This window comes from Hippoglossus stenolepis, chromosome 4, assembly GCF_022539355.2.
Source record: "Hippoglossus stenolepis isolate QCI-W04-F060 chromosome 4, HSTE1.2, whole genome shotgun sequence".
Lineage (NCBI taxonomy): Eukaryota > Metazoa > Chordata > Actinopteri > Pleuronectiformes > Pleuronectidae > Hippoglossus > Hippoglossus stenolepis.
In genome coordinates this window covers 16,260,553-16,287,748 of record NC_061486.1, presented here as the reverse complement: position 1 = coordinate 16,287,748, position 27,196 = coordinate 16,260,553, and the positions used below count along the sequence as shown (strand labels likewise).

The following is a 27,196-nucleotide window of genomic DNA, read 5'->3' as shown; positions in this document are numbered from 1 at the left end:
GAGATTCAATCTTGTCAAAGCCATGACCTAAAAATACCGGGGATGGTTCAGGCTGCTAAAATGTGTCTTTGACTTCTATGTATTCTTCTCAACTTGTCATTGCCTTTTCATGCTTTAGGGTTCCAAAAGGTTCACAAGGCATAAATATCTCACTTTGCAACACAAGTTGAGATAATGAGCTTAAACGATGAGGCTCAGAGGTCTCAATATCCAGGCAAGTTATCAAGTGCAGTCAGAAAAATGGCAGAAAAAGGCTGTGGTACCAAAACTGGTTTGATTTCTGTGTCAAACAGTGACTACATGCCACATCAAAGCATCTGCCAACATGATGCTCCTCTTCTCATTCACTCACTGTAAACTACTGTGGCCCAGAAGCTGTGTGTGATTCGGAGCAGCTAAAACATTGATCCGAGTGTTAAACTATAGGTACTAATAGCTGATAAAACATGAGGATCAGAAGCTTGGCAGGAGGAGAGGAATGAATGAGGGAGGTGGAGAGATGACATGGTGGAGAGGGAGGAACAGAGATAAGGAGAGGGAAGAGGAGCAAGGATGTAGGAGATAAAGAGGGGAAAGAGAGAGGAGTGATGGAGATAAGGAGAGGGGGAACGAGGCAGAGAAACAAACGAGTGTGTCAGAGATGAATAGTGACAAGAGGGGCTCCAAAGCCCAGTCTGCTTTATCAATGGCCGTGTGAATGACAGCGTAACCTTCTCTGTGTTTTAGCTGATTGAGAGCGACTTTGACAGAAGGGCACACTGACATTTCTCAGAGGAGCCTGACAACAACAAGGAAAGGAAGGAGACACGAAACAAATGAAAGCTATGTCTCTCTCTCTCTCTCACATGCATACATACACACACACACACACACACACACACACAGATATACACACACTCTCAGGGCAGTGTGCATTGGGCAGGTCTGGTTGTCTCTAACATGATTACAGAGGGATGATTCTCTTCAATAACTCTTAGCCCTGAGAGCTAAACCTGGATCAATCTAACCTCCTTCCTGTGTGTGTGTGTGTGTGTGTGTGTGTGTGTGTGTGTGTGTGTGTGTGTGTGTGTGTGTGTGTGTGTGTGTGTGTGTGTGTGTGTGTGTGTGTGTGTGTGTGTGTGTGTGTGTGTGTGTGTGTGTCATTTCTTCTCTCCAATTCTATTCTGCATTCTTTTCAATATTTTCACTTTTTTCTCAGGGGAATATTTTGTGGATCTTAATTTAAAAAAAATCTGGCACATTAAGAGGACTGATATCTATGAGTTTATAAAAAGTAGTGCTGCTTGGTTGAATAGAAATTGGCAGAGGTATGCGATCCACTGTGTGCCATTCTCATTTGTGGCTTGTGTTCGGTGTGCTCATATGAAGCACTCCTTTCTTGTCCTTATCTCTACATCCTTTTCTCATTTGCCATGTCTTTATCTACAAAATATATCCCTTCCTCTCTTTCCTGGTCCATCTCCTCAGCTCTCCATCTCTGCTCCCTCTCTTCCACTGTCAGAGTTTGCCTCATTTTGATTCCATACTGTCTGTTTTTGTGTAGGTCTGCAGATAGAGGCTCTGTCTGCCTCTTGGCCTCTTTTAGGCATCCCGCATGCTCTCTCACTCCCTCTCCCAGTGTGTGTGTGTGATATATTCACTGTAATACTTCTCGGGGATCAATAAGCTGTTCCTTTATCACCGTGGCGATGTCTTCTATGGCTTTCAGGACAATTTGCCATGATAACAACAATCAGTCATCACCCTGCCAAAGACTACAAGTCCCATGATTCTCTCTTCTTTCTTGGACCCCAATTCATGCCATCCATACAGTCTGTATGTTTTCTGGTGTATAGAGAACTAGCAGTTTTCGGGTGTAGATTTGTAGTTATAATTTTAGTAGGTATTTTACTTTCACAGCAAAAATTTTAAATCCAACTTGCTCTGCTGTTTATAAACTGTGATATGTGTTCTCAGTAACTCATTACAGATTACATTTGCTTATTGCTTTGGGAGAGAGTTGATTATTTTCACAAATCTAAACAGAAAACGTCCAACATCATAAAAATAACACACAACCCCTTTACACACACACACACACACACACACACACACACACACACACACACACACACACACACACACACACACACACACACACACACACACACACACACACACACACACACACACACACACACACACACACACACACACACAGAGAGAGAGAGAGAGAGCGGATCAATACATGGCCTCCATGGATGCCTGGTGTAATATCAACTCTTTACTGTCTGCAGTGTTATTGTGCTCTAACTCATCCTCCCTCCTCGTCTCGTCTTTGTGCACTTCACTTGCTCTCTTTGTCTTTTAGTCAACGCTCTGAGCTTCCTGGTTCTCAGCTCCTTCTCTCTTATCTTCTCAGCCCTTTTTTTTCTTCTTTGTTTGTTTTCCCACTGGGCTCATCTGTTTTTTCTCTTTCTGTCTCCATCACTTTGCCTGTCTGCTGTCCAGTCCTGCCTCTGGGCAGGAGATGGACAGCACAGCGCGGAGGAACGATGATGGAGAGATTCAGGAGGTGTGTGAAGGCCACGAAGTGTGAGTAGGAAAGGACAGAAGGGTGAAGCAGAAGGAGTGGGTGTGATGGAGGTCGAGGGGGTACAGAGGTAGAGAGGGAAGGAGAAACAGAGGAGAGAAAAGGGAGAAAAGATGGGGAAAGTAAATGAGGAGGAGGGGATGAGTGTGGGGAGGGGGTCTGTAGTATGTCTCCTCTCTCTGTAATCGTGTTAACTGGCGGCTCCAAGCCTGGCCTCTTCAGCTGTCACACACAAACACACACACACGCACGCATATGCACACAGCACCTGTGTATGCCTGACAGACAGCTCATTCATCACAATTAACCAATTACAGCCTCCGCTGGTCTGTCTGAACCCGCCTACTGCTGGAAGGAAGGGAGGAGAGCGGAGGAGAGGATGCAGAGGGCAGTGGAAAACAGGAACATGCTGAAAAAGAGAGGGGTAATAAAGAGAATGGAAAAAGAGGCGGCGTAGTAACAAAGAGGAGGAGGACAGTTTAAAAATGTGTGTGCATACATATATGTTTTGTGTGTGTCTACTTGTTTGCCTATGTGCGTGTGTTTACCTGAGGCCACAATATTGATGGACCCCTCCTGTCCGATGATGTACTCCTTCAGCCTCCTCTCCAGGGGGAACCTCCTCCTCTCCTCTGCCTCCCGTCGAGCCTGGGCCTCCTGGAACTAGATGGAGATAAAAATAAAGAAAAGAAGAAGACAGTCAATGAATCAAGAGCAGGAGGGAAACATTTTAGAGGGCATAAGGTGATTAAAATAGGCCGTGTATGAAATCAACTCTCTGCAAATCCAACATTAGAACATGAAAGGTGTCTCTTATTATTCCTTCACCTCTTCATCATCACCTTTGTTTGCTTTACCACCTTTTCTAACGTCACAATTTGAACCCACTATGAGGCATTAGAACAGACAAATACATGTTCTCACACAGGTTAGTTTCATCCTATAGATGATGTGTTGTTGCAACACTAGTTTTGTATGAGACATCTGATGTATGAGATTGGCTGAGGAACCATTTGTGCAAAGTTATCATTTGTGGGATAGTGATTAAACACATCTAAGCACATCTATAGCATTATTTTTCTCTTTTGGTGGAACTATTCCTTTTCAGAATAAAGGCACTATTGAGTGTATGCATGTTACAAATATACAAACTCTAAAGCCTTTTATGGCACATTTATGATTTGGGGCATTTATAAATAACATTAACTTGAGTCTTTAGGAAAGAAAAAACGCTTCTGGACACTACTTTGCGCATTTTCTTTGTGCCAGTAATTACTTCATGATCGGCTGGTGGAAAATCCCACGTATATTGTACACTTAGTATTAATACATTTAGATAAAAAACATGTTGAATGATAATCTTTTAATGTAGAAATATACCTTTTTGTAGAAATAAACCTTTTTGTGCTGCTCAGCTCGTATTTACATTTGTACAACAGGTTGGGCTGTTCCTGCGGGCCTCACTCCTCTCATCTCGCCCCCGCGAGCGCAATGCATGATGGTACATATTGCTTGGTTAGTGACCATCAGTTGTAAACCATTTTCATGATGCATTATGGGAAACAATGAGTGCACTATATAGGGTATAAATACATTTCACTAAACATTCGGACACCGCTACATAATGGCGAACTCACTATACTGTATGGTGGACTATATAGTAAATAGTGAGTGATTCTGGACACAGCCTTAGTCTGCGCAGTAGTGATCAGGGGATGGAGCCGTGTTAGCGAGGTCCCGCCGATACACTCACTCGACTAATCGTGAGTCAGTCTTTGCTGTCAATCATGACGTTTCACCCTATTTTTAATGATCCATTTTTGGGAGCTGCCATGTTGTCCATCTTTATATACAGGATGTTTCAGATAAGCGACTTTCATCAGGCATTTTGCATGACTTAAACGTAGCTATTTAATACATTTATAAGGTACCTTGCAGTCATTTCGTAATTATGACGGTTAGTAAAGAGTTCACAGTGTGTATAGGCAGATATTTGTTACAATAACATTATATTGTAAGGGCAGCCAAGAGATAAATCCAAATTTCCTCATCACATTTTATGAAATATGTAACAAAACTTTTAAAATGCTCATCTCTCCTCCTCTAAAAATCTCTTTACTCTCCATCACTTCGAAATTTCCTTTCCATTTTCCAGCAGTTATCTGCTTCCTGCCTTCCTCCCCTTTAACATATTCCTCCTCTCTCTATCTGCCTTTGCCTTCCTTTCTCCAACTCCCATTTCCTCTCTTCTGCTGATTTGATCTCTTTCCACTTCTCCTTCGTTCTTTGCTCATCTATTTCTTCTCTTCCACTTTCTTTTCTTTCCCTCTCTCTCTCTCTCGCTCACTGTGTATCTCCCTCTTTCTTTCTTTGTTTCTTGCAGCCAGCCCAATGCCTCATTCATCCTCTCCTCTTTGTGTCCTCAGACTCCAGGTTTTCAGCCTGCAGTGGAGGCCGCCTGTTTATTCTCTCTCTCCATCTTGCTTATCTCCAGCCTGCTGTCAAGCTGCTGGATAACTACAGATAATTCAACTTTGATTTAAGAAAACAGCAGACCCCACTTATACCACTATAAACCTGTAAAATACCAAGAGGAGGGAGACCTCTCAGTCTGTTGTTTGTCCTGTGAGAGCCCCATGAAATCTAAAGACTGTCTTCACCATATCTCAATATGTTTATAATTTCAAAGCTTTGTGAGGTGTTAAGACAAGAAGACTTAGTTCATCTGACCAAAGTGATGTGGGTATGTCCGGTAAAGTCATCACAAATTTGGGCTGCATCATTATAGATATTAATGAAATACGGTGCGCCAATATGCTCATATAAGAAAACTGAGGAGCAGAAATGTTATGTGTCTCGGATCATAATTAAAGGAGATTCGGGCATTTAAAGCTATTTTCAGACATTTTCCCTAGTTTGCCTTTCATAAATATAGAATGCAGCAGGAGATTGTTCGGGTCAGATGTGTTCACAACAACAGGGAAATATTGAATGAATGAGGCAGGACATGACGTAGAATTACCTCTGCCTCGGCCGTTATCATCAAAAGCTCTCAAATCTTGATGTCTTTCCAAGTTACCACCTACGAGATTTTTGGATTTTTCCAAATTTGCATCTGTAGCGTGTCAGAAACATCAACAACCCACCCAATCGCTCACCCAAAATTCAGCAACATGTCTGAAAGCAGCTTATGACACAACATAACCACCAAAATCCTGACTGTCTTAAATTACATGTAGTTTATATTATATACTAGCTTTGTTCTTCAGCAGGTTTTTAACCCCGGTTAACCTCAGCCAGCTTTCAAATCTCTAATACTCAATAGCACCTGTCACTCAGTCAGCACACTGACACAGACCTCCTGATGAGAGCGTGTCTGTTTGCACGAGGACAAGTAAATGACACAGATGTCTGCTGAGTGAATTGTGCCGAGTCGTTTAGACCAGGCCACAGGAAACAACTTCAGTATCAACACACGCGTTTGCATAGAAACTAATGTTGTTTTAATTGCTTGGACAATCTGCACAGCTCGTGCGGAAGCAGAACAAAGTGTGTGTATGTGTGTCGTACTTTTCCCTCCCACTCCAGCAGCACTGTGCCCACGTCTCCCTCCTTAGCATAGGCCCTTGCAGTGTGTTCCAAACCATTGGTGTGCAGGGGGTTGGCACCTGTGCAAAAGAACACAAACAAACAAAAATGAAAACAAATATTGAATGAACATTTAATCATTTGTAGCAACGCATGAATGAAAAATGTCTATTGTTGCTTTTACTTTGAGAATCACAAGAACGTGCACCAACTGCCTCAGCAGGAGGCCCAAAACGTCAATCCAGTGAGTGAGGTTAGGGGTGAGAGGTCGCCTGGGTTCAGGAAGCTAACTGCAGTGAAGCAGCAGGGCCACGCAATGACCCTGTGGGGGTTTCATATCTGCAACTCGTGCCAATAATACACACCCTGACCCCTACACCCGCACACCAACGCCCTACACTGTTATACAATCTATACACACTGCAGGTTGATGCAGGTTGGGGGCCGCTGGTGCACAAAGGTGCACACACTTCCACACAGCAGGAAGGGTCAAATGGAGGAAAGATTTTGTTAAACAGATTCTCTTTAAAAGGGGTTGGAGTATAAACGTAGGAAACAAAGAAACAGCACGTGTGAAGTGTGCCAGTGATGGACTCTGGTGCCCTGCTTGTCACTGAGGATGGTTAGCGGTGCCTTCTGCCCTGACCTGTGCCACCACATCCATGCACTCGTGCCTCCACACAAACAGGTGAATGTTTCCATCACATCAACGACTGAAAATTGAATTAATGTTTTAAAAGAACTCAACTTGAATAGTTCTCAGTAGAGTGTATTTCCCCCGGCCAAGGCCCAACAGTCCCTTTGTTAAACCACATTTAAATCTGCTAGATCAGGATTTTTATTTGGATCTGTACCTTATTTCACAAAATCATAAATATCAGTCCCCTAAAGATCCATGAATTGTTCTCTAAAGGAACATGGGTGAAAATGTCAACAAATACCTTATACCATATGATAAAGAAAAACATACACATTTCCTGGATCCAGCCCTGTGTCCGGATCCACATTACATTTCCTTTTCTTCTTTTTAAAATGTATTTTTGGGAACTATTGTCTTTATTGTTAGGTGTGAAAGAGGGAGAGAGCAGGAGAAGACATGCAGCAAAGCCGCTGCAGGAGAACTCAAGCCTCAAACCAGGGTTGACCATAATTTTCAAGATTTGTGTTCCCTGAGAGTTGTGTACTCGTTCCAGTCACATGTACATGCCCACAGCTTGAATCTCTGTCAGTTTTAAAGTTGATATTGAATGCTCGATCAGATTTTGATCAGTCTCTGATTTAAATAAAACTTGCCAGTTTTACAGTAATTTAGCAATACATGTAGAAACATTTAAGAGGTTTGAGTTTTTTGTAAAATAAAAAAAAACATGTATATTTAGATTTTGTATCAGCACTATTGAAAACAACATTGAGTCCTGCTCTTGTGTCTGAAATACATAAAACAAATACTGTTTTCATCAAAGTTTGATAGTAGTTTTAGTTCTACTATGATGAACGAGAAGAGAAACCAGGAAGAGCAACAGATGCTCGACATCGGCTAATGGGGACCCTAATAAAATCGTAAATCATGAAACACGACGCAACACTTCTGCAATACATGGATTTCCCTCTCTTTACTTCACAGGAACCGCTGCAGATTCAAAAGAATTTCTGTGACGAGTCACTGTGCAACAATCTTTGGCAAAAAAAAGTCTGAGGCCTTAATTCAATTTAAGACATTACTGACACTCGTGAGAGGAAATGTAGGAAAAACAGTGCAAACTTATGGAAGTGACATGAAATGTGTCACTTTAATGGTTCGACGGCAGGGAAATCCACTGAAATCTCTCTGTTACCAGGAGGTAGGATGATTAAAATAAATCACTGACAAACTGTTAGTGACAATGCTGTCCTCTACATCTATCGAGTGTATATTAAGGTCTCCACTGCGCCCTTTAACCTGATGAGGGTAGATATTTTTAACAGTTTAAAAATGGTGCATTCAAGCACCACACTATATGACTACGGATTGCTAGCTGTGCATTAAGAGCCAAAAAACCCATCTGGAGTTTTTCCTGAGTAAGATGCACTCAGAAACTGCACATAGTAATCAATACAGGTGCAGGTTTGTATTTCTTCTGCTCCGTGCACGACCACAGAGACTAATAATCGCTGTGATGATTATCGATAAACCCCCTAAGTTTTGTGACCTGCTCAGCAAGCGATCGATCTCAACAACTAGTGGTGTACTAACCCCCCATGTCCACCAAAAACATGAGGGAGGAAAGCAATAAAGTACCCTACACAAACACACACACACACCCACACAGAGGACATAATAAATAGCATCATTTAGGGCTTTAATATCAGGCCAACCCTCTGGGCCATAGCACTTTATAACAGGATCAACACTAACAACACTCACACACAGACAGACAGAGGGACACACACACACACACACACACACACACACGCATACAGAGGATCCCTTCATTAGGAGCGCTTTAGTTATGCCTATTAGGAGTCCCCTCCTCTTTCCTATTTCCTCCTCCCTCTCTTTCACTGCAGCTGGTGGGAGAGAGACCCTGCTGGTCTGTGTCTGTGTCTGTGTGTGTGTGTGTGTGTGTGTGTGTGTGTGTGTGTGTGTGTGTCCTTGTATCTGTATTGTGTGCGTCTGTGAGCATGTGTGTCTCCTCTAGCCTCCTACCACCTACAGAGCCGCCCATTATCGTGCGCCCCTGGCCACGGGCCTGATGTGAAGCTTGGGGAACAGCTAGAGAGCCTCCGCAGGTAGAGCGAGGGGACTGGAGGGCTGCAGAGGAGCCCGAGGGTGGGCCTGGAGACTGTGATGGATGGAGATGCGAGCCGAGGGCCGGCTAAGGCCAAAAGAGCAAATCCACGGCCGGTGGAGTAGCATGGACGCACGCAAACACAGGGGAAATAACAAGGTGGAGGATACACACACCACTATTCAGAAACACACACAATGTGCACATACATGAGGGAAAAAATGACGAACACACCCAAATCCTCATAGATTTCCTGAAGCTGTGGAAGGTTATACGATTTTGTTGATGATGAGATGGGTAGAAGACAACAAAGGGGAAGTGGATTTAATTCAAATTAAACAAGCTTTGTCGAGAATAATTAAACAGGAATCAAAACATGTATAAATGTCTGTACATATGGAAAATCTGTCTCAAACACACGCACACTCGATCAACGACGTGTTCGTAATTGAAAGTAAGTGATGCCATGACTGTTATTGGCCATGACAGTGGCGCCAACCCTGCCATGGTCCAGTCAGGCAAGTCACAAGCAAACCCATCTTTAATCTGATTGTCTTAAAGCAAATGTCTCTGCTTTGTGAAATTTCGTACCTTTTTAATTCAAAAATGCGACTGCGGAACACTGGATTGAGTTAGACGAGGTGATTTGTTTAAGCGTACTGAGAGTGCTTACAGGCACAGGGGTGAGACGGGAGAGACGGGCAGACACGGCTTCCGATGCACCATCCATCATAAACATAAACAAGACGACGTTATTACTTGCTTGTGTGTGTGTGTGTGTGTGTGTGTGTGTGTGTGCGTGCGTGCGTGCGTGCGTGCGTGTACAGTGAGGGTGGTGGAGGTTGGGGTGTTTGATCCAAAAGTGTTTTTAGATTAAAAACCCATCAGCCTAAAAAGGAACAACTACAAATGTCATCCAAGGTAAGGTTCAAAAAGGCGACTGGAAACTGAAGTAAATATAAAGGATAAAAGCATTCATGAATACATGAATATTTTAATATTCAGAAATGGAGGCTTGAGTGCACACACACATACACACTCGTACACACAAAAACACACTCATAAAGACACACATCCTGTGATTGTGGAGTTAGCCCAAGGGCATGTTCTGTGCAGAGGTCACAGTTCAACTAGGCAGAGCTTGTTTAAAAGCCACTCGCCTGGAAACTGAGGGGGATATTCTGCCCTCAGGGTCCACAAGTGTGTTGATGTGTGTGTGTGTGTGTGTGTGTGTGTGTGTGTGTGTGTGTGTGTGTGTGTGTGTGTGTGTGTGTGTGCCGGTGGAGCTGAGTCAACGACAGGTGCAGATGCAGTGGGGGTGAATGGAGAGGGGGACAAGTGATCAATTTCAAATGAGCTTTGTAATACTGTTTATATGACTCGGGGGGTGGACGCGTTAAGATGATGATACATGGAACGCTTTTTAAAGCTCATGGAGACAATAAGCAGCCTTCAGCTCTGAGGACACCAAAGAGGAAAGTCAGGGGCCCAGCATATGTCGGGGTAAATCTGGGACCCCCGAATTAGAAATGAAAGTGTATGACTCAGTATTTTTTCCCCTGAAATGATTACATGGTACATTTTTGAATGAATTTCTTTACCTAATTAACGTAAACAATGTTATCTTAATAAAGGGGGATGTAAAATAGAGGACCGCTCGGACCACAACTAGCCCTAACCCCCTCGGGACCCGGGTGGGGCTCAGATCAGGTCTCCACACTCTACTATAAAACATTATTAAAATTCTAAATGGCTTTAAATCTGAGCATAAATAAAATGGAACTTCTTGATTCATCAGGACAATAAATAATATACTTGACGTTGATTGGTTTGTAGCCAGGCGTTTGTCTGACGTCAGCATGATGTCAATTTGGTGACTAGTAGGGTTTCTGTTTTAAATTGAGTAAATTAATGAACTGGTTCACTTTTTTTTGTTGCCACTGTAATATCGTAAAAAAAAAAGAACCGAACCATGGTTCAGTTTGTTCCAGACCGTGACTGCACCTGAAGTGGTCTCTTTTCTGGAGTTTTCCTTCATGAAAGACAGACATGGTTGATCTTAGCAGGGAGAGCAAAACTCCTCCGTCATCAATCCTCTTTCTCCCTCTCTCTTTATTAGAGGTGGTCCGGACGGAGAGCCTCGAGAGAACTCAATAAAACGAGGAACATGAAAGTGTTGAAAGTGAAGAGACGTAGTGAAGTCTGGGAAACTACTCTCACATGTCGGCCACAGACTTGAACTATTCAGGTTGGAAGAAAACATGGTGCATGTAACAGAAGTATCATTTCACTATGATGTCAAATGTTCACAGGTACAACTTTACATTTAATTCCTTTAACCCTGAGGAGTCCTACACTATTTTGGGCATTTTTGATTGCTTTTGATTTTGCCTTTTTATACCATGTGAAAAAAGTATTTACCTTGAGAATGTTTGGCATGATTTTCCAGCACAACATTGCCTATATGAGCAGTCAATAAATGTTTCCCTTCAACATTGGGAATCTCAACATATTGGACCCAAAAAATACACAAGACACATCACGTGATTTGATCGTGCCGGCATGGTTTGTTATCTGGAAAATGTCAGTGGTCCAACAAGGACTGTAATGTGGGGGGTTGGGGTGGGGTTAGGATGGGTGGACTGTGACTTACCAGCCTCCAGCAGCATGCGGACGGTGTGTGGGTCGTCAGCCAGTGTGGCGTAGTGCAGCGCCGTGCAGCCACGGAAACCAGCCCTGCTGCTGAGCCTGCTGCTAAACTCATCCTCTCTGGACACCAGAACTGTACAGAGGAACGAAAGATTAGAGATAAGAAAGAGAAACACACACACGCAAATACTGAAAACATGGTTCATGAGAGATGTTTAAACTATTACAAATTTTAAAAATTTGATGTCCGACAAAAAATATAAAATTGGATTTAAGAGAATTAAACAATTGCTCAAAGATGGAAACGAGAAGAGCGTCCTACGATTCCAATCTGAAACCTCTTTACACCAAAATTAGAAGGTTTATGGCGTTTTTTTCAATGCATTGAAAAGGTGGTTGCCTTTCTTTTTTTTCTCCAGTGTGTCAAATTTGATGACACAAACACACCAAAAACTGAGGCCCTCTCTCACCTCACTGTCTTGCCAAATTAGGTCAAGTTCACTTGGGTTCCACGTTTCCATCAGAGCCAATCGGATCTGGAGCTGTGTTTACAGCAGAGTCATTTGACCCGGGAGTGAAAGCCGATTATATCCATTCCCATTGCAGACAAAAGCCAGATGTTAGTTGGGGCTTGAGAAGCACACAGTATATTCCCTGAAGCTGAATAAATGATTAAGATGAATTAACAAACTAATTTAACATAAAACCCAGACAACTTCTCGCTCAACAGCGTGACTCCACAGTGTGTCAGTGATAACACTGCAGTCTACAGAATTGTCTTTCCTGTTTCCAGCTTATGAAGACTTGTTCATTTTCACAGATTTAAGCTCACCGACATGGTTGTAATAATGCAAGCTGTGTTTTAGGGCCTGCTTTGTTGTTCTCTTTCCTAATAACACAGATAGTCTATCATTCTCTCCTTACTCCTCTTTTTCATAAGAGCGCTCATCTCGTGCCACTCCTCCATCATCCCTTTTTTTATTTTTCTGCCTCCTTCCTCTCCTCCTCGGCATCCATCAACTCCTTTCATCACTTGCGCCCTCTTCCCTCCTCCCTCCTGTGCTCCCTCTTTCCCAATAACTTTGTCTCATCCATTTCCTGACTTCCTCTCCTCTCCCTGCCATCATCCAGCCCATTCCCTTTAATCGCTCTCTCCCTCTAACCTAACACACCTCCAAACATCCATTCCTCTCACTCCCTTTCTTTCTCCCTATCTCCTTTTTTTCTTTCACCGCTTCTCTCTTTTTCCTCCTCCTTTGCATCATCAGTCTTTCCCTCCCTTGCTCAATTCATCCCACTCTTTTTCCTCTGTCGCTCTGAGAGTCTCTCTCTGCATTGTGTGTGTGTGTGTGAGGGAGAGAGGGAAAGAGAGAGAGACAGGGCGGGATAATCATAGCTAACCCAATAAAGCGTCGCACAGGCCCCCCTAGCCCATCCATCAGTGTGCGTCTGGGAAACGCTTCCCCACGCTACGCCGGCCCCACGTGGACCCAAACCTGACAGCCATATAAATGTCTGCAATATACATATCCCATATAAATATGTCTACAGAAACCCAACGCAGACTGGGGGGGTGGTGATGTGTGTGTGTGTGTGTGTGTGCGCGCCTGTGCCATCCTGTCAGTGTGTTTGTGCGTGACTGTGTATGCAGCTCAGGAGAAAAACAAATAAAACACACAATACTTGTCATCGAACATCGGAAACAAATAAAGAAGAAATGAAACGTGTACATATGCAAATCCTTATGCAAATTATAATGTCTCATAATGTCCAACACTTGGGATTCATATGTGTAATATACAACCACACACACGCGTGCGCACACACACACACAATGGGTGTTGTTGTTTTTTAACCTTCCAGAGAGTGGATGCCTTTCTCCCGCGAGGTGTCGTAGACGTTGTTGAAGTGATCTCCAGCGTTTGGGTCAGCACCAGCTTCAAGCAGAACCTTCACCACACTGGAAAACAACAAAATACACAAACACACATTTATACACATGTAATAATCCACATTATTGTTCTCTTGCAGAAATACACACAGGCAATCACTGCATTTCCAAAACAGCTTGCAGGCACTGATGCTGGAAACTGAACAAATTTTCCATAAGAAATAATGACATTATACACGGGGATGGATGATATATTGGTGGCTGATAAATGAGATATCATAATTCCTGCTAATGTTCAAGTAAAGGAATTTGAGCCAATAATAGGATTTGTTAAGGAGGAATTTATATAAGAAGATGAGGACAATTAAGGATGTCACTCAAAACCTGATGTGAATGGGTAAAGATTTAAATAAGTAAAGATTCGGAGTATTATTAAGATTAGCTCCTCTGAAGTTATTCTAATGATTTTGCCTAAACTTGGCATGTGTATACAGTGTTTCCCATTAACTATCTAGACTGTGTTAGCCTGCCGTATTTGTCCTGCCACAGTTTCATAATTGAATTAATAGTTATTTGTATAGCGCCAAATCATAATATACATTATCTCAAGGCATTTCATAAGGTCAAGATGTTAAAAATTGCAGAGAAACCCAACAGTTTCCACAATGAGCAGCACTTTGGCGACTGTGAAGAGAAAAAACTCTCAAATAATTAACCAAAATTTTTCATAATAACATAAGAGATCTCTAACTTGATGTTTTGCTGCGCTGCTGAATTGTATAGCTATGTACAGCGCTATTAGCCGCATGCTTGCTTTTACACTATCAAGCACTATCGTCCATTAAGTTTTTACCGTCCACACAGACAGTCAGACTGAATATTTTCAGCTGCAGTTGTGCATGTACCTGCAAGTGGCTTGAAATTCACTCTCTCTCATGCGAGAACGTTTCTTTCACTTTTTAGTCTGTGTAACAGTCACTCCGAATCTGCATGAGAGCGATGTTCGTGCCTGTGCACGTGCACCCACGCTACCACCATAGATTGAGTGAATTCTATGGGAAACCCTGGGTTTATTAATGAGGACATGACCTTTCTACATGGAACTTGACGAGAAGAAAAAGGTGCAGCTACACTATGCAGGCAGGACCTGAACTGTTTATCATGCAGATGTGCCAGTGTTGTAAGGAAAGTGGGAGTCAGCAGCAATGGCACTTTCTACACCATCACCCAGATGCTATGAGAGGAGGACAATGCAATGGCAGATTGCAGAAAATAATTTTTGGGGATGATGCTTTCAAAAGATCAGCCTACGGACGGGCATATTTTGAACGTACACTGCACAAGTAAAGACAAAATGAGAGCAGACCTGTTCCTGCAGTGGACAGTGAAAGCTGTCTGGACATCTCTGTTGCTAGTGTGAAAATACACGATTTAATCAAAAAAACTTACAGAGATAATCAGTCCTGAAATCCCATATTGCTGCATTTCAAAATCTTACTGTTTCCCTTAAACACATTTAAGCATCTTTGCCATCTGAGGCCATAATGAGCTCTGTTACTGGAAGTAGGATATCGACTGGATTTGGAAATGGGACAACACTTGTTTCCCTTTAGAGTCTAGACACTTTACCAGAGAGTCATTGTTAGAGAACAAACTCGATGTCCACAGACATAGCTGCAAATATCCAATTCCTCAAATGACCACAACTCTTTCACCTGATTCACTTTCACTTCTCGTCTTTCCCGTTATGGTGTATAGACTCTTAGCGTCTGCTTCACCCCTTCACTACTCACTCGCCCGTTTCGTGACATGTACATGTGTCTACATTGAAGGGGGCGAGGGACGGGCCCGTTTCCGGCGCAGTTAAAGGGGGGTAGTCTGTGTGTTGGAGTGGGTGTTTGTGTGTAGTCCTTCATTGGAGCGTACCGCCTTATAGAACAAACACGAGTACCTCGGCAACACCACTCACTGTGACCCGACGGACATTCCAGGTACCGTCTCTCCGTCTACAGAACACACACACTTTATATTTACCACCATGAACGTGAGCAATGGCTTTGACATTGAGACACAGACGTGCACACAAAAGCTGGTTAGCTTCTCTGTGGCGACTTGGAGGGGAGTACGGGGGGGGGCGATGGCCGAAACATGAACCCAGCCAGTACGCTGCTGGCTGCCATTAAACCTGTGACTATGTAATTCATCCTGGCAGAGAGTGATGGATCATTTTTTAGCTAAATGGTTATGGCAGTGGCCTGAACACGCTTAAATGGAGAAATAATGATTATTCCTAAGAGGATGATGTGGACTTCTTAGAAATAAACAAACCTTATTACTTAACATGCTACAGCAGCACTTTAAAATGAGACATGAGCTCAATGATGGAGCGCCTTCGTAAAAAAGGAAATCAGAATTAAAGCAGGACAAAGAATTTATAAAAATATTTAAAAAATGTTTATTTGACAGCAGTAAAATACTTGAAGCATCAATGAATGAATGGAAATTGGGATTCAACCAGTAGATTGATCTGCAGTTTTCTCTCTAAAATGTGCATTTGGAAAAAAGTGAAAAATGCCCAAGGTGACATTTACAAATTCCCCATTTTATCCAACCAATGGTCTAAACCAGTCTACTAATAGATATGATAATGTAGAGCATCAAATCTTCACATCTGAGAAGCTGCATTCAGCATATGACTGTCAACTGATTATCAAAATAGTAGATTATCATTTATCATACAAACTAGAATGACCCTCAGCACACCCCCTTAAATTCAATCAAGCAGCACGAAATTGCACACACTCATAGATATCAGTCCCGTAAATGTGCCTTTTTTTCCATCAAGATCCTTGAAATATTCCCTGAGAAAACAGAGAAAAAGTCAAAGAGTACCATCTATGTTCAGGAAAGAGGGGAAAAAATCTGGATCCATGCCATAATGTATGTCCCATCCTTCCACCAAGTTTTGTGGAAATCTGTTGAGTATTTTTTGCGCAATTCTGCTGACAATCAGACAGACAGGGGTGAAAACATAACCTCCAGAAGTACGCGTTCTGCTGACTGCCATAATAGTTACCACCAAAAAAGAAATGTATGGATCCGACCCTTAATCTACACTTTAATGAGTTCTTCCCAGGCACCATCCTTACATCAAGTTTGGCAGAAATTGGTGTGGTAGTTTTTGCGGGATCCAAGTGAAAACATAAAAAAAAGCAGTAGAGGCTCTAATACCACAGCACAATATTCAAACATATCACCCTAATAATCAGTAAAACTATAGATTATTCATGATAATAATGATTCTGGTTTCTCCATTAATGACGTTACTATAGCTGGAGACTTAGTTGGTGTCTCGACTGTAGAACATGCGTGTTCCTGTGGGAGAGCGAGGCTGAGAACAGCCTGACCAGGTCTTTGTGTGTGACCTTGCTGAGCGGGTATAAAAGGACTATGGGGAGGTCCCCTTTTGTTACTGTATCACTGTGGCTGTGGGCCGGCAGGGGGGCGTGACCCACGGAGGGCTCTCCTCTCACCCTTGCAAGCACTTCTACAAACACATGGATGCATCCTCTGAGACACATACAGACACACACACACACAAACTCGAACTGTGTGTGTTGGTCACACGAGGCTGGGCAGGACTGTGTGAAGAAATGAGATGGTCTGAAAAGGGTTAATGGCATCAGGAAAGTCAACACGCAGGGATAAAAAGAGGAAGAGTGCGGAGGAGGAGGAGGAGTGGATGAAAGGAGGGAAGTGCAGCTAAAAAAGATGAAAGGGGGGAGATTTAATTACACAGCGTAGTGCTAAAACTAATGAGCTTTTGAAAAGACTTTATAGTTTTACTAATCAACTGATCATCAAGTGGTTAACTTTATTTGGGACGTTTAGGAGGAGAGTTGCAGCACTAATTTGAAGCCAAACTGAAGGCATGCAAAGGTTAATTAGGTTTAACTCCCCACAAGGACAAGGACTCCACCCCTGATTCTCTCAAAAGTCTAAATTACAGACTTTCTAACACAATTTTAGAATTACCCACAAAATCACCTGCAAATTACATGATAATTTTATTGTCCCAGAGCTTAGTGCCTCCAAATCTCCAATTTCCTTGCCAGGCTTGGGTCCATTGTCACAATCCTCTGTGGCTGTCGCAGGTTGTAACCTGGCATATAAGCAGTATTTTGTTAACTGAACCATCCGTAATGGATCTCATACCCTTTTCCTTCCAGTGAAGAGATGGAAACCAATCATCAAGCACTACCCAACAGTTTTGTTGAACGGCTTTAATGGCTTTAGAAAGTTTACCTTTAGTAAAGTAACACTATGCATTTTTTTTGGCCTTCAAACATCAGCTTTAAACTCAGTTTGAATGGTGCCGTTCTAAACAACACGCCTGTTTGTTTGGCCTGGGGTAATGCTGGTTGCAGTTCTTTCTGAAACTGTAAAAGTGAACTGCAGGACGAGTAAACCTGCAGCTGCACCACCGCTGCTGCACAAAGAGCTTTTCACCTGTTTATTCAAAGTTTGGTGAAGTTCACCTCAGTACGCAGAACCCTTAACTGGAGAATCAGTTGTTGTTGTCGTTGTCATGAATTCGCCTGTTGTCGTGATGGACAGCGTCACTTACGTTGATGAGTCCCAGCCGCTGCTGCTACAGAGCGTTGGTCACTCGTTTATTCAAATTTGATTTAAATTGAACGTATCTCGTGTTCACATCGCACCAAGTTCAACGCTGCACTTCCTTGGACTCTTAACAATACAAATGCAAGTGTGAGGCCGATAAGATGAACGTTTCTCGAGATATGAGAGCCATAGACAGACACAGAGTTCCGGAATCATTACATGGATGGTTCACTGACTTGGAATATGGAGAACGGTGCCACATTGATTCCAACTCCTCACCCAAAACGCCTGTTCTTGCCCAATGTAACTTTGGTGAGTGGGTACAATCTGCTGTGAGAAGTGTGTAACTGACTGAGAGTCGCAGCTTAAACGATCGGATTTCGTCTTTCAGGAGTAATGCTGAACCGTAGATCAGTTGAAGACTAAAAACAAAAAAAAGACTTGTGAGTTGTGTTTCATTTACAGTGAGTGGTACTACACAGTCAGAGCTCCACTCAACACATCAATAGTTTTTTTTTCTTTTTCTGCATGAAAACCACTTGACCGCTCGGACACAGAGCCCAACAAAACTAACCACGTGGGGCTGCAGAGGGCGCTATTCTTCCGAAAACATTTTGCATTGCACCAAAGTTGTGTTAATGGCCACTCATCATTCACTTCATTGATGCCAGGGCTGGTAGGTTTAACCTTTGAGCTCGGCCTGAGGTTTACCAGCAGGTGACTGGTTTGACTGCTGAGGGCTGGTGTTAGTTTCCCCTCCTGCCCTGGAGGGAAGACAGAGGAAACAGACACTTCCGTCTCTCCACTGCTACAATGGACACCTGAGCTGAACTGACCATCCATGTCTCTGACCACCTGGGCCAGACGCTGGACCTCACTTGACCTTGTGTTATCTGGTGCACACCTGGGGTCACGGAGATGCCAGGAGGAGAAGTTCACCGCACTGTGAGATTGTGTTCTCAAAGAATAATTCATGGATCTTGATGGAAAAAAATCGGGCATGTTTAGGGGACTGATATTTATGAGTGTGCGAAATTTGGTGCAAAAGTCTGGATCTAGTTCATTTCAATGTGGTTTCATTCGGGGGACGTTATGCACTCTACTAGTTTGGAAATGACTTTGATATATATACGGTTAGAGGACCTAAATAAGTAATAATGAATAATTGCAATATTTAAGAAACATCCACAGTTTATTCACAAAAAACACACTGCTATGATTTACTGCTTAAACAAATACGTTTTATGTTAATATGCATGTACAAAATCTTTTTATTATTGGTTATTCTTGGAATTACTGACCTAAAATGTCTCAGGTTCATCATGCACCAGTGTGTTTGTAAAATATAGTTCATCAGCAGATCAGTTTTTAATATGGCTGGCTTGATAAAGAGCAGCAGGTAATTGGATCTTACTGCAGTTTGAACAAACCAACACATCTTTAGAACTTCATCAAGGTGAACAACCCCTGTTACTGTGCCATGCTGTTACTGCTTCGTAACTTGAATACTTACTGTTAAAAGTCACTACACTGTTTACTAGAACGGCACAAATACCTCCACCAAGGCCCAAAGGTCCCGTTAAATTCAATCAAGCCTAAAAGCTAAGTCAATAAAACAATGCAGATCATGAAATCCACTGTGAAAGTTTCCTCATCATCAGATCTTTGTCCAGATCAACACCATTTATTGTTTCATTTTGGGTCATATCCCATCTTTTCATCAAGTTTCATGGAAATCCGTAGAGTCATTTAATTGAATTCAATTTAATTATTCAGTTCAACACAAATAACCCCCATCACTTCTCCTCTGTTCAATTGACAGAGCAAAGTCCATGTCCAACTTTCAGCTCTGGATTGTTGCTGTGAGAGAATTTGAGCTCACATCATTTCCAGCACTGGGTTCTCATGATCGTTACTGTTCTAGAAAACTGCAGGGATGTGCACATGTAGAAAAATCATTGCACTAAACCTCATATGTGGATTTGTGGCCACCAGAGGGAATATATTTATTTATAGAGTACTGAGAGGAAAACATGTAGGAATCAATGATAACACATACAGTAAGTGATTCAGTGACTAAAAGATGATAATATCTCACAGGGGAGCGCTTTCACTTCTATTCAGTTGAGCTAATCCCAGTCCCAAACCCATAATCCCACTCCACATCACTCTCTCTCCACTGCTCAACTATTCTCTCCCTCTCTTTCCCGACGAGCCACTCATCCTTTCGTTCCATCATCCCTCCGCTCTCCCTCCCTCCCCATCAAGTCGCTCGGCCGACAGGTCGGAACGGTCAACAGGCGTCTCACTCGGCTGAGCGCTCATTGTGCACGTGAATGCGGCGAGGGAGGGATGGAGGGAGAGAAAGAGAGATGGAGATGGGTATTGTGTGTTAAAGAGTGCAAACATTGAGCCAGGCCCTGCGCCTCCCTGATTTAGCCGCACATCAAAGCTCAGCAAACACACACCCCCTCGATGTCTCAGCCTTAACTCTTACCCCTCTACTCCACCCCTGATTCTCTCATCCAGCAGCACCTCGACCCCTGAACACGAGAGGCGCTTCCTGGTGGACGCTACACAGAGAAACAGTTGAAAGCTACACTTTCCACTGAAAGGACAATGTGGTCAAATCTTGAAACACAGCAACTGTCTCTTGAAACACAGTGATCCCTTCTGGTCCAGTAAAATATAAATACACAGGGAGGGAGGGGGTGAAATAATTCAACAATGGGATCCATACTGACACTGTAGCTACGGGCTAGACCTTTCTCATGAGTAATGCTCACTGTGTTTTCACTTAACGGCTGCAAATAAAGTTGTGTGTAGCTGAGTAATAGACAGTTGGCCTGTAAGATATTTAGAATGAACTCGCCTTGTTTGTGCGTGTGTTTATGCATGTATTCACACATGCATCCTCCTTTGTGTGTGTGTGGATGTTTTGTGAGTGGATATGAATGTGTGTGTATGTGTGTGTGTGTGTGTGTGTGTGTGTGTGTGTGTGTGTGTGTGTGTGTGTGTGTGTGTGTGTGTGTGTGTGATGTGTGTGAACCGATGTTCTGTCTTCCCTGCAGCAGTGACGGCTCATTGGGGGGTTGGAGGACAGGATTAAACACAGAGGAGTGTCACTGCCTCGCTGAGTTATAGCACTCATAACACACACACACACACACAGGACAGTGCAGGGACACACAAACACAATGCATACAGATTCAAACACACACACACACACGACCAAATTTGTATAAAAAAACACTGAAGCAAACAAATCTCATCATTAAAAACAATAAAATTCATGTTTCACACCGGCAGCCACTCATGACACAAAAATGTAAATACTACTGTGTGAAATGATCCAAGCATTATCGTATATATAAATAAATTTATATTTATCTGATGTTTAGGATTAGCTAACAATTATATTCATTGATTAATAATCTTAGAATTGTATGATTGATTATTGCCTATAAAATGGAAGAGAAACTGTGAGAGGGCCCTAAGTGACAAATCACTCCTTTAATCAAAAATCCAAAGACATTACATTTTTCCTTCATTTAAAAGAACCATGTTTCCACTGTTTGATAGATTTGTTGAAAAATGGCTGAAAGAAATTATCAAAATAAATGTTCAATGTTAATTGAACAATCAGTTAATTGATTCAACATTTATAACCTCATATAAATATTAAAGCATTAGAGGGCACTAGTGCATTAAGATGTTGGCATTTTTGAGGCATGAATTCACCCTGTGTTAAAAACTCGAGGACACAGAAGCCGTTATCCTAGGATTTAAAGTAAGCTCATTTTATGCTATTTTCATATTCAAATTTCATGTTCTCATGAGGCTTGTGAGGCCCTTAAACAAAAAAAGTGACCACAGTCCTGATGGAGAAAAAAAAAAGCCGGGTAAATTGGATTTGGCCCAGCCTTAACCTCGGCCCCTCTCTGTGTTGTGTGTGTTCTGGGGGCCAGGAGGCTAATTTAATTTGTTGGGGCAGCGAGATGGGGGAACGGGTAAAGACCGTCTGTCAGTCTGAAAGTCACACTTTGCACTTCTGAAGAACTACTGTAACAACTGGAGCAGGGACGTGGATGACATATGCTCCACAGCTAAGTCATGCAGACAGCTGCAGGATACCAAAACACATATGCTCATCCGGGAGGGCGAACTGTAAAACACACACTGACCCATGCTGTCGGTTCATGGCTGCCACCATGAGAGCGGTCCAACCGAGACGGTGGCGGCAATTTGGGTCCACGCCTTCCTTTAACAGCCTGAGGGGGAAAAAGAAACAGAAAGGGATTCGGATTTAATCGTTTTAATAATCAGTATTTAGTAGATGAAATCAGAAACATGTTTCTATATAATGCTAGTAGAAAAATATTATTAGTATAGTGTTATGTTGGCCTCTTAACACATACAGAGATATAATGATGCTAGAAAAACTATTGTTCTGTACTCGAAAGGGAATGAATACAGATAAAATGGATTTAAAGCTGCTTAACTGCTTGTTTCTGTATCATGGACCTGCCTTGTTAGACACAACATTAAGAACTCACACACATTGTCTTTGTCCTTATCTGAAGACACACACTTGCTCTTTGACCAGTTAATGTCTGTGGTGTAAGCCAGGTGTGTGTCGGGTTTTCTCTCCCTGAGGGTATGACATCAGGTACTGGAGCAGCACAGCCCTGCGTGTGCCTGTGTGTGTGTGAGGGATCCGTCTGTCGTCTCCTGTGCTGAGCCGGCAGACAGTGTGTGTGTGTGTTTACAGTCAACACGGTGGCTTCAGTCTGGTCTGCACTCAACTCTGATGCTCTCTGGCTCTGTACTGTATCAGCGTTTGTTATGAGGAAATGGATCACCACTACAGCTACATCCAAATTTCTCAGGGTGCAGTACTGGTTTCTTCTTCATTCTTTATACTTGAGTTAAAACACAGATGTGGGAAGTCACAGCTTTTGCACTGTGCACATTTTCTAGATAGCAAACACATGACTGAATAGAAAAGAATTGTAGATGAACTGTGCTCCAAGATGAGGGAAACAGTTAGCTGCTGCTTCTTAAGGACGTGCAATTAAATTACTAACATAGCTGGTTCCATTTTCTGTATGTTTTAAATGTTTGATCTAACTGTCACATCAGACCTTGCACAAAATGAAAAACTGAACACTGTCACACACTACCGCTAAAACACTAGAGGAAATAGACATCAGGGCCGTAAGGAAGGTTTCACCCATAGAGTGTTTATAAAGATGGACGACACATCTCCACTTCCACTATCCAGAAATGAAGCTAAATTACCCTGGATACGAACGCTGTCATCTTGCGTGTTTGGAGCCAGAGATTGGGCAGTAGCAATCAGGAGATGGAGCCACGGTAGCTACACACTATCCCGTAGATACACACACTCAGCTGTCCTGATATTTCACCTCGTTTTTATAGCATGAAATAACTAATTAAAACCAAACTTACCGGAAAAATTAACACTGTGATAAGAACTACCTTAAGTGACAGATACCATCTTTGAGGATTTTTTTTTTGTTGACAGACCTCTCTCCTTTCTCTGCTGCCACTCAGCAGACACACCCTGACACACTACCACTTCTATAAACTCAAACCAAAGCACTTAACACATCTGTGACCTGCTGACTGGAACTCTCACCTACACCATCTGCCACATGGTCACAGGTAACACAAGCCGGCAAATGGAGACACACATGGATACACACTTGTATGCACACACTCAAGTACATGGATTTGGATGCCGATATACAACAACACAAAGTGCGCACACACAACAATCATCAATTTGACACAGTTAAAATAGATTGTAAACATTAATCTGATTTATTTCAGTGGTGAACAGCGAAATTAATTGGAAATCAAACCACATGTCAACATGAAGAGTGATGTGTGTGTCGGTAAACATATCCAAAGGTAAATAGGACGTAGTAGATGGTTTAATATTTTGCTATCATGAAGTGATTTCCACAACAAAGTTCTAGAGGTGTTACAGGGTCCCATCATCTGTTTGTTATGAAATATGATCAACAAGACAGATAGGACCAAGAAGTACTACAAGCATGGTGCAGTGCTGTCTCTCTCACACACACACACACACACACACACACACACACACACACACACACACACACACACACACACACACACACACACACACACACACACACACACACACACACACACACACACACACACACACACACACACACACACCTCTGACTGGACAGTGAATCTGCAGGTGACGTGTTTCAGATTAAACTAAGTGTATGTGTTTACATTATTGGATTTGTGAATCTTAAAAAGACAAATGTTATGCAAACAAAAGTTAAATCAAGTCACTGTGTTAAAAGATATAAATGGAATCAGTAAAACATCTTTTACACAGTGACACACACATATACCCCCCCACACACACACACACACACACACACACACACACACACACACAGACACAGATGATGCTCTTCTTCCACCTAGTGGTTAGTGGTGGGACTACAGGTGATAATGGGTGTTTCCATAACCACATGTTCCTGACTATTCTAGAAAACTGCTCAGGAAGATGACTTGGGCTGGGACACTGGAGTAATTTTATATTTACTGTATTATAAGTATATATTATTCAGGGGATATTCTGCCCAAATAGTAACGTAAAACCGGTCAAGAAATTGACTGTAGCGCCCTTAAATACAGTTTTAATGAGATGTCCACACTAACAGAGGGGTTCAGAAATTAAGATTTTTCGAAAGCATCCCAGATGAGGTCAGTTCACAACTGCTGGCAGGTTCAGCAGTGATACAGTCCATTGCCATCATGACAAATAAGGGTAGTACGTGCAGCTGTCTGACAAGAGTAGACCATAAAAAACAACCTGTACTACACCCACTAGCCCCCTTGAATCACGTGGTTCACAATGAAGCGTCAACATGCTTCTCTGTGCTCATTTGCAAAGTGTTGTTGTATATACATGTCTGTGAAATGTGTAAAATACATTTAGATAGTAGAAAAACATTGTTTGCCATAAACACAAGAAGACTCATTGATATTTTTTTTTGAGGACTGTGTCTAATACCTGGTCACTTCTTGAGATTGATTGGTCCTCGCTGCCTCCAGAAGAGCATCACCTTGATGGTGCAAAAAGAGAAAGAGATACAGAAAATATTACACAAGGAGAATGTAGAAAAATTAGAGCCAGACTGATTTGTCGGCTCAACCACAAAAAAAGATCAGTCGATGGGAGCCTTTCTGATTCAAATCGTATCTGCGTTAATGTTTACTGATATGAAAACGTTTATTTTACAGAATAAACAATGCAGAAATGATGTGCATGTGTGTTTATTTTCTTAATTCAAGTTATTTGTATGTTGTTGTATTTATGTTTTCTTTTTATTCATCATTAATTATGATAAAGGTCATGATTAAACTGTAAAGTATTAAGCCTCTTACAGTTCTTTGCATAGGGTTTGATAATGACATCTTAGACACAACACAATTTTTTTAAATGGATATATATAAATTGGCCGATATATCAGTTTTTTACTTCCTAATATGAGCATCAGCCCTCAAATATACTTTTCCATATACCACCAAACTTGTATTTACAAAACTCATGAGTGACTTAATAAAAGAAAAAGGTGTTTATTCTATGACTGTACAATGTCAGCTGATCCAGTGTCTACCTTTGTCATCAGAGTCTTTCCTCAGGCAGAAGGCCACGGCTGCAGCAGACAGCACGCCGACAGAGGCCGCTCCTGCCCGGCCGGCTCCTCCACCCGAGCCCCGGCCCTGACCTCCGCCGCTCTCCTCCCAGTAGCGGCTGTTGTTGCGCCCCCTGCTGGCCAGGGCCGCCCACGAGCTGCGGCGGTTCTCCAGGCTGGACAGCCACCTAGGGGTGAGGTGGTGGTACTGCACCGTGGGGTTGACGCTGGTCGCGGCGGGGTCCTCGGTTAAAATCCCCCTCCTGGACACGCGGGACGTGGAGACGATCGGGTTCCGGTTCGACTCCGCCGGTGTCTCGCGGACGCCCTGACACGCGCCGCCGCTCGCGCTGGTCTGGAGCACGCGGCTGCACGGTGACAGGCTGCGCGACCTTCGCATGATGAGCCTGGTGGGGACGGACGATAACATGGCGATAAACTCACCGGCAAACCCGCGGAGGTGAAGCCGTCAGTGCGGCAGTGGTTCCCGGGGACAGAGGACGCTCTACAGCCGCGTCGGTTCAGATATAAGCCCCGTGAGGCCTCAGCTGACAGGCGGAGAGTCACAGTCCGCAGAACCAAAACAAGCGCCTCACCTCATCCTACAATGCACAGCGAGGATGTCACCACTACGCGCTGCATTCTGGGAAATGTGGTTCTACTCAGCAGCAGCCACACGGTTCTGCCACTTTGACGAGATGTGCATCGTACACGTACTTCCGTGTTCGCCTGAACCAACTACAGCACTCTCAGGTGTTCAAAACGTGTTTGTTGCTTAAAGTGGATCATGTCTGCAAAGAGGCACGATGATAGAGAAAGAGCCTCAAGATAAAAAAGGTTCCATTAAGCATGAAGACGGTCCTTGTGTGCGCATGCGTCATGTTGACCTGTGCTAACGGATGGTTTTGAAAGTTCTTGCCTGTTAACTGCAATATGCCAATTTGGATCAATAACAACAATACAAAACATGTTACAGTCCCATTCAAACAAATGAAACAAGAGGTTAATTGTCTTTACAGTTAACTAGCCTTTGTTTTCCTCTTTTGTTTCCCTTTGGTTTCCTATTGGGAACCTTTTGTTTTGGTTTTCTGGTGCCTTCATGCTCACATGTTATCAATGGGACAGTCACTATGACCAAAATGTGATGAGACAAGCTGTTGTCTTTGATGGAGCCTGCCCGTTGATAGACCCACTGTGGCCGCCAGGTGGCGTCAAAGCACTCTGCTGGTGTGGTTTCAGCTGCACCAAACTGGACCAGTACAGTCAGGAAGTCTATATTAATTCCACTCGTGAATTTCACACATGATTTGGAGATTTCCCTTCTAATCAGGAAACAGGAAACACACATACCGCTTGGAATGAAGGCAATTGGGCGGTCAACTCCTGT

General features: G+C 42.9%; 1 protein-coding gene across 1 annotated transcript in view; it reads right to left on the bottom strand.

The window, feature by feature from the left end:
• The window catches only part of clpb (caseinolytic mitochondrial matrix peptidase chaperone subunit B), a 37,452-nt gene extending 10,822 nt beyond the window's left edge, over positions 1 to 26,630 (bottom strand). Inside the window, exons 1-7 of the mRNA XM_035154514.2 lie at positions 25,792 to 26,630; positions 25,185 to 25,236; positions 22,276 to 22,362; positions 13,434 to 13,537; positions 11,582 to 11,710; positions 6,143 to 6,240; positions 3,121 to 3,235 (exon numbers count right to left, since the gene is read on the bottom strand). Coding sequence (XP_035010405.1) covers positions 3,121 to 3,235; positions 6,143 to 6,240; positions 11,582 to 11,710; positions 13,434 to 13,537; positions 22,276 to 22,362; positions 25,185 to 25,236; positions 25,792 to 26,239 — 1,033 coding nt within the window. The 5' untranslated portion in view covers positions 26,240 to 26,630. The remainder of the gene's footprint in view (positions 1 to 3,120; positions 3,236 to 6,142; positions 6,241 to 11,581; positions 11,711 to 13,433; positions 13,538 to 22,275; positions 22,363 to 25,184; positions 25,237 to 25,791) is intronic.
• Between the last annotated feature and the right edge of the window lie 566 nt (positions 26,631 to 27,196).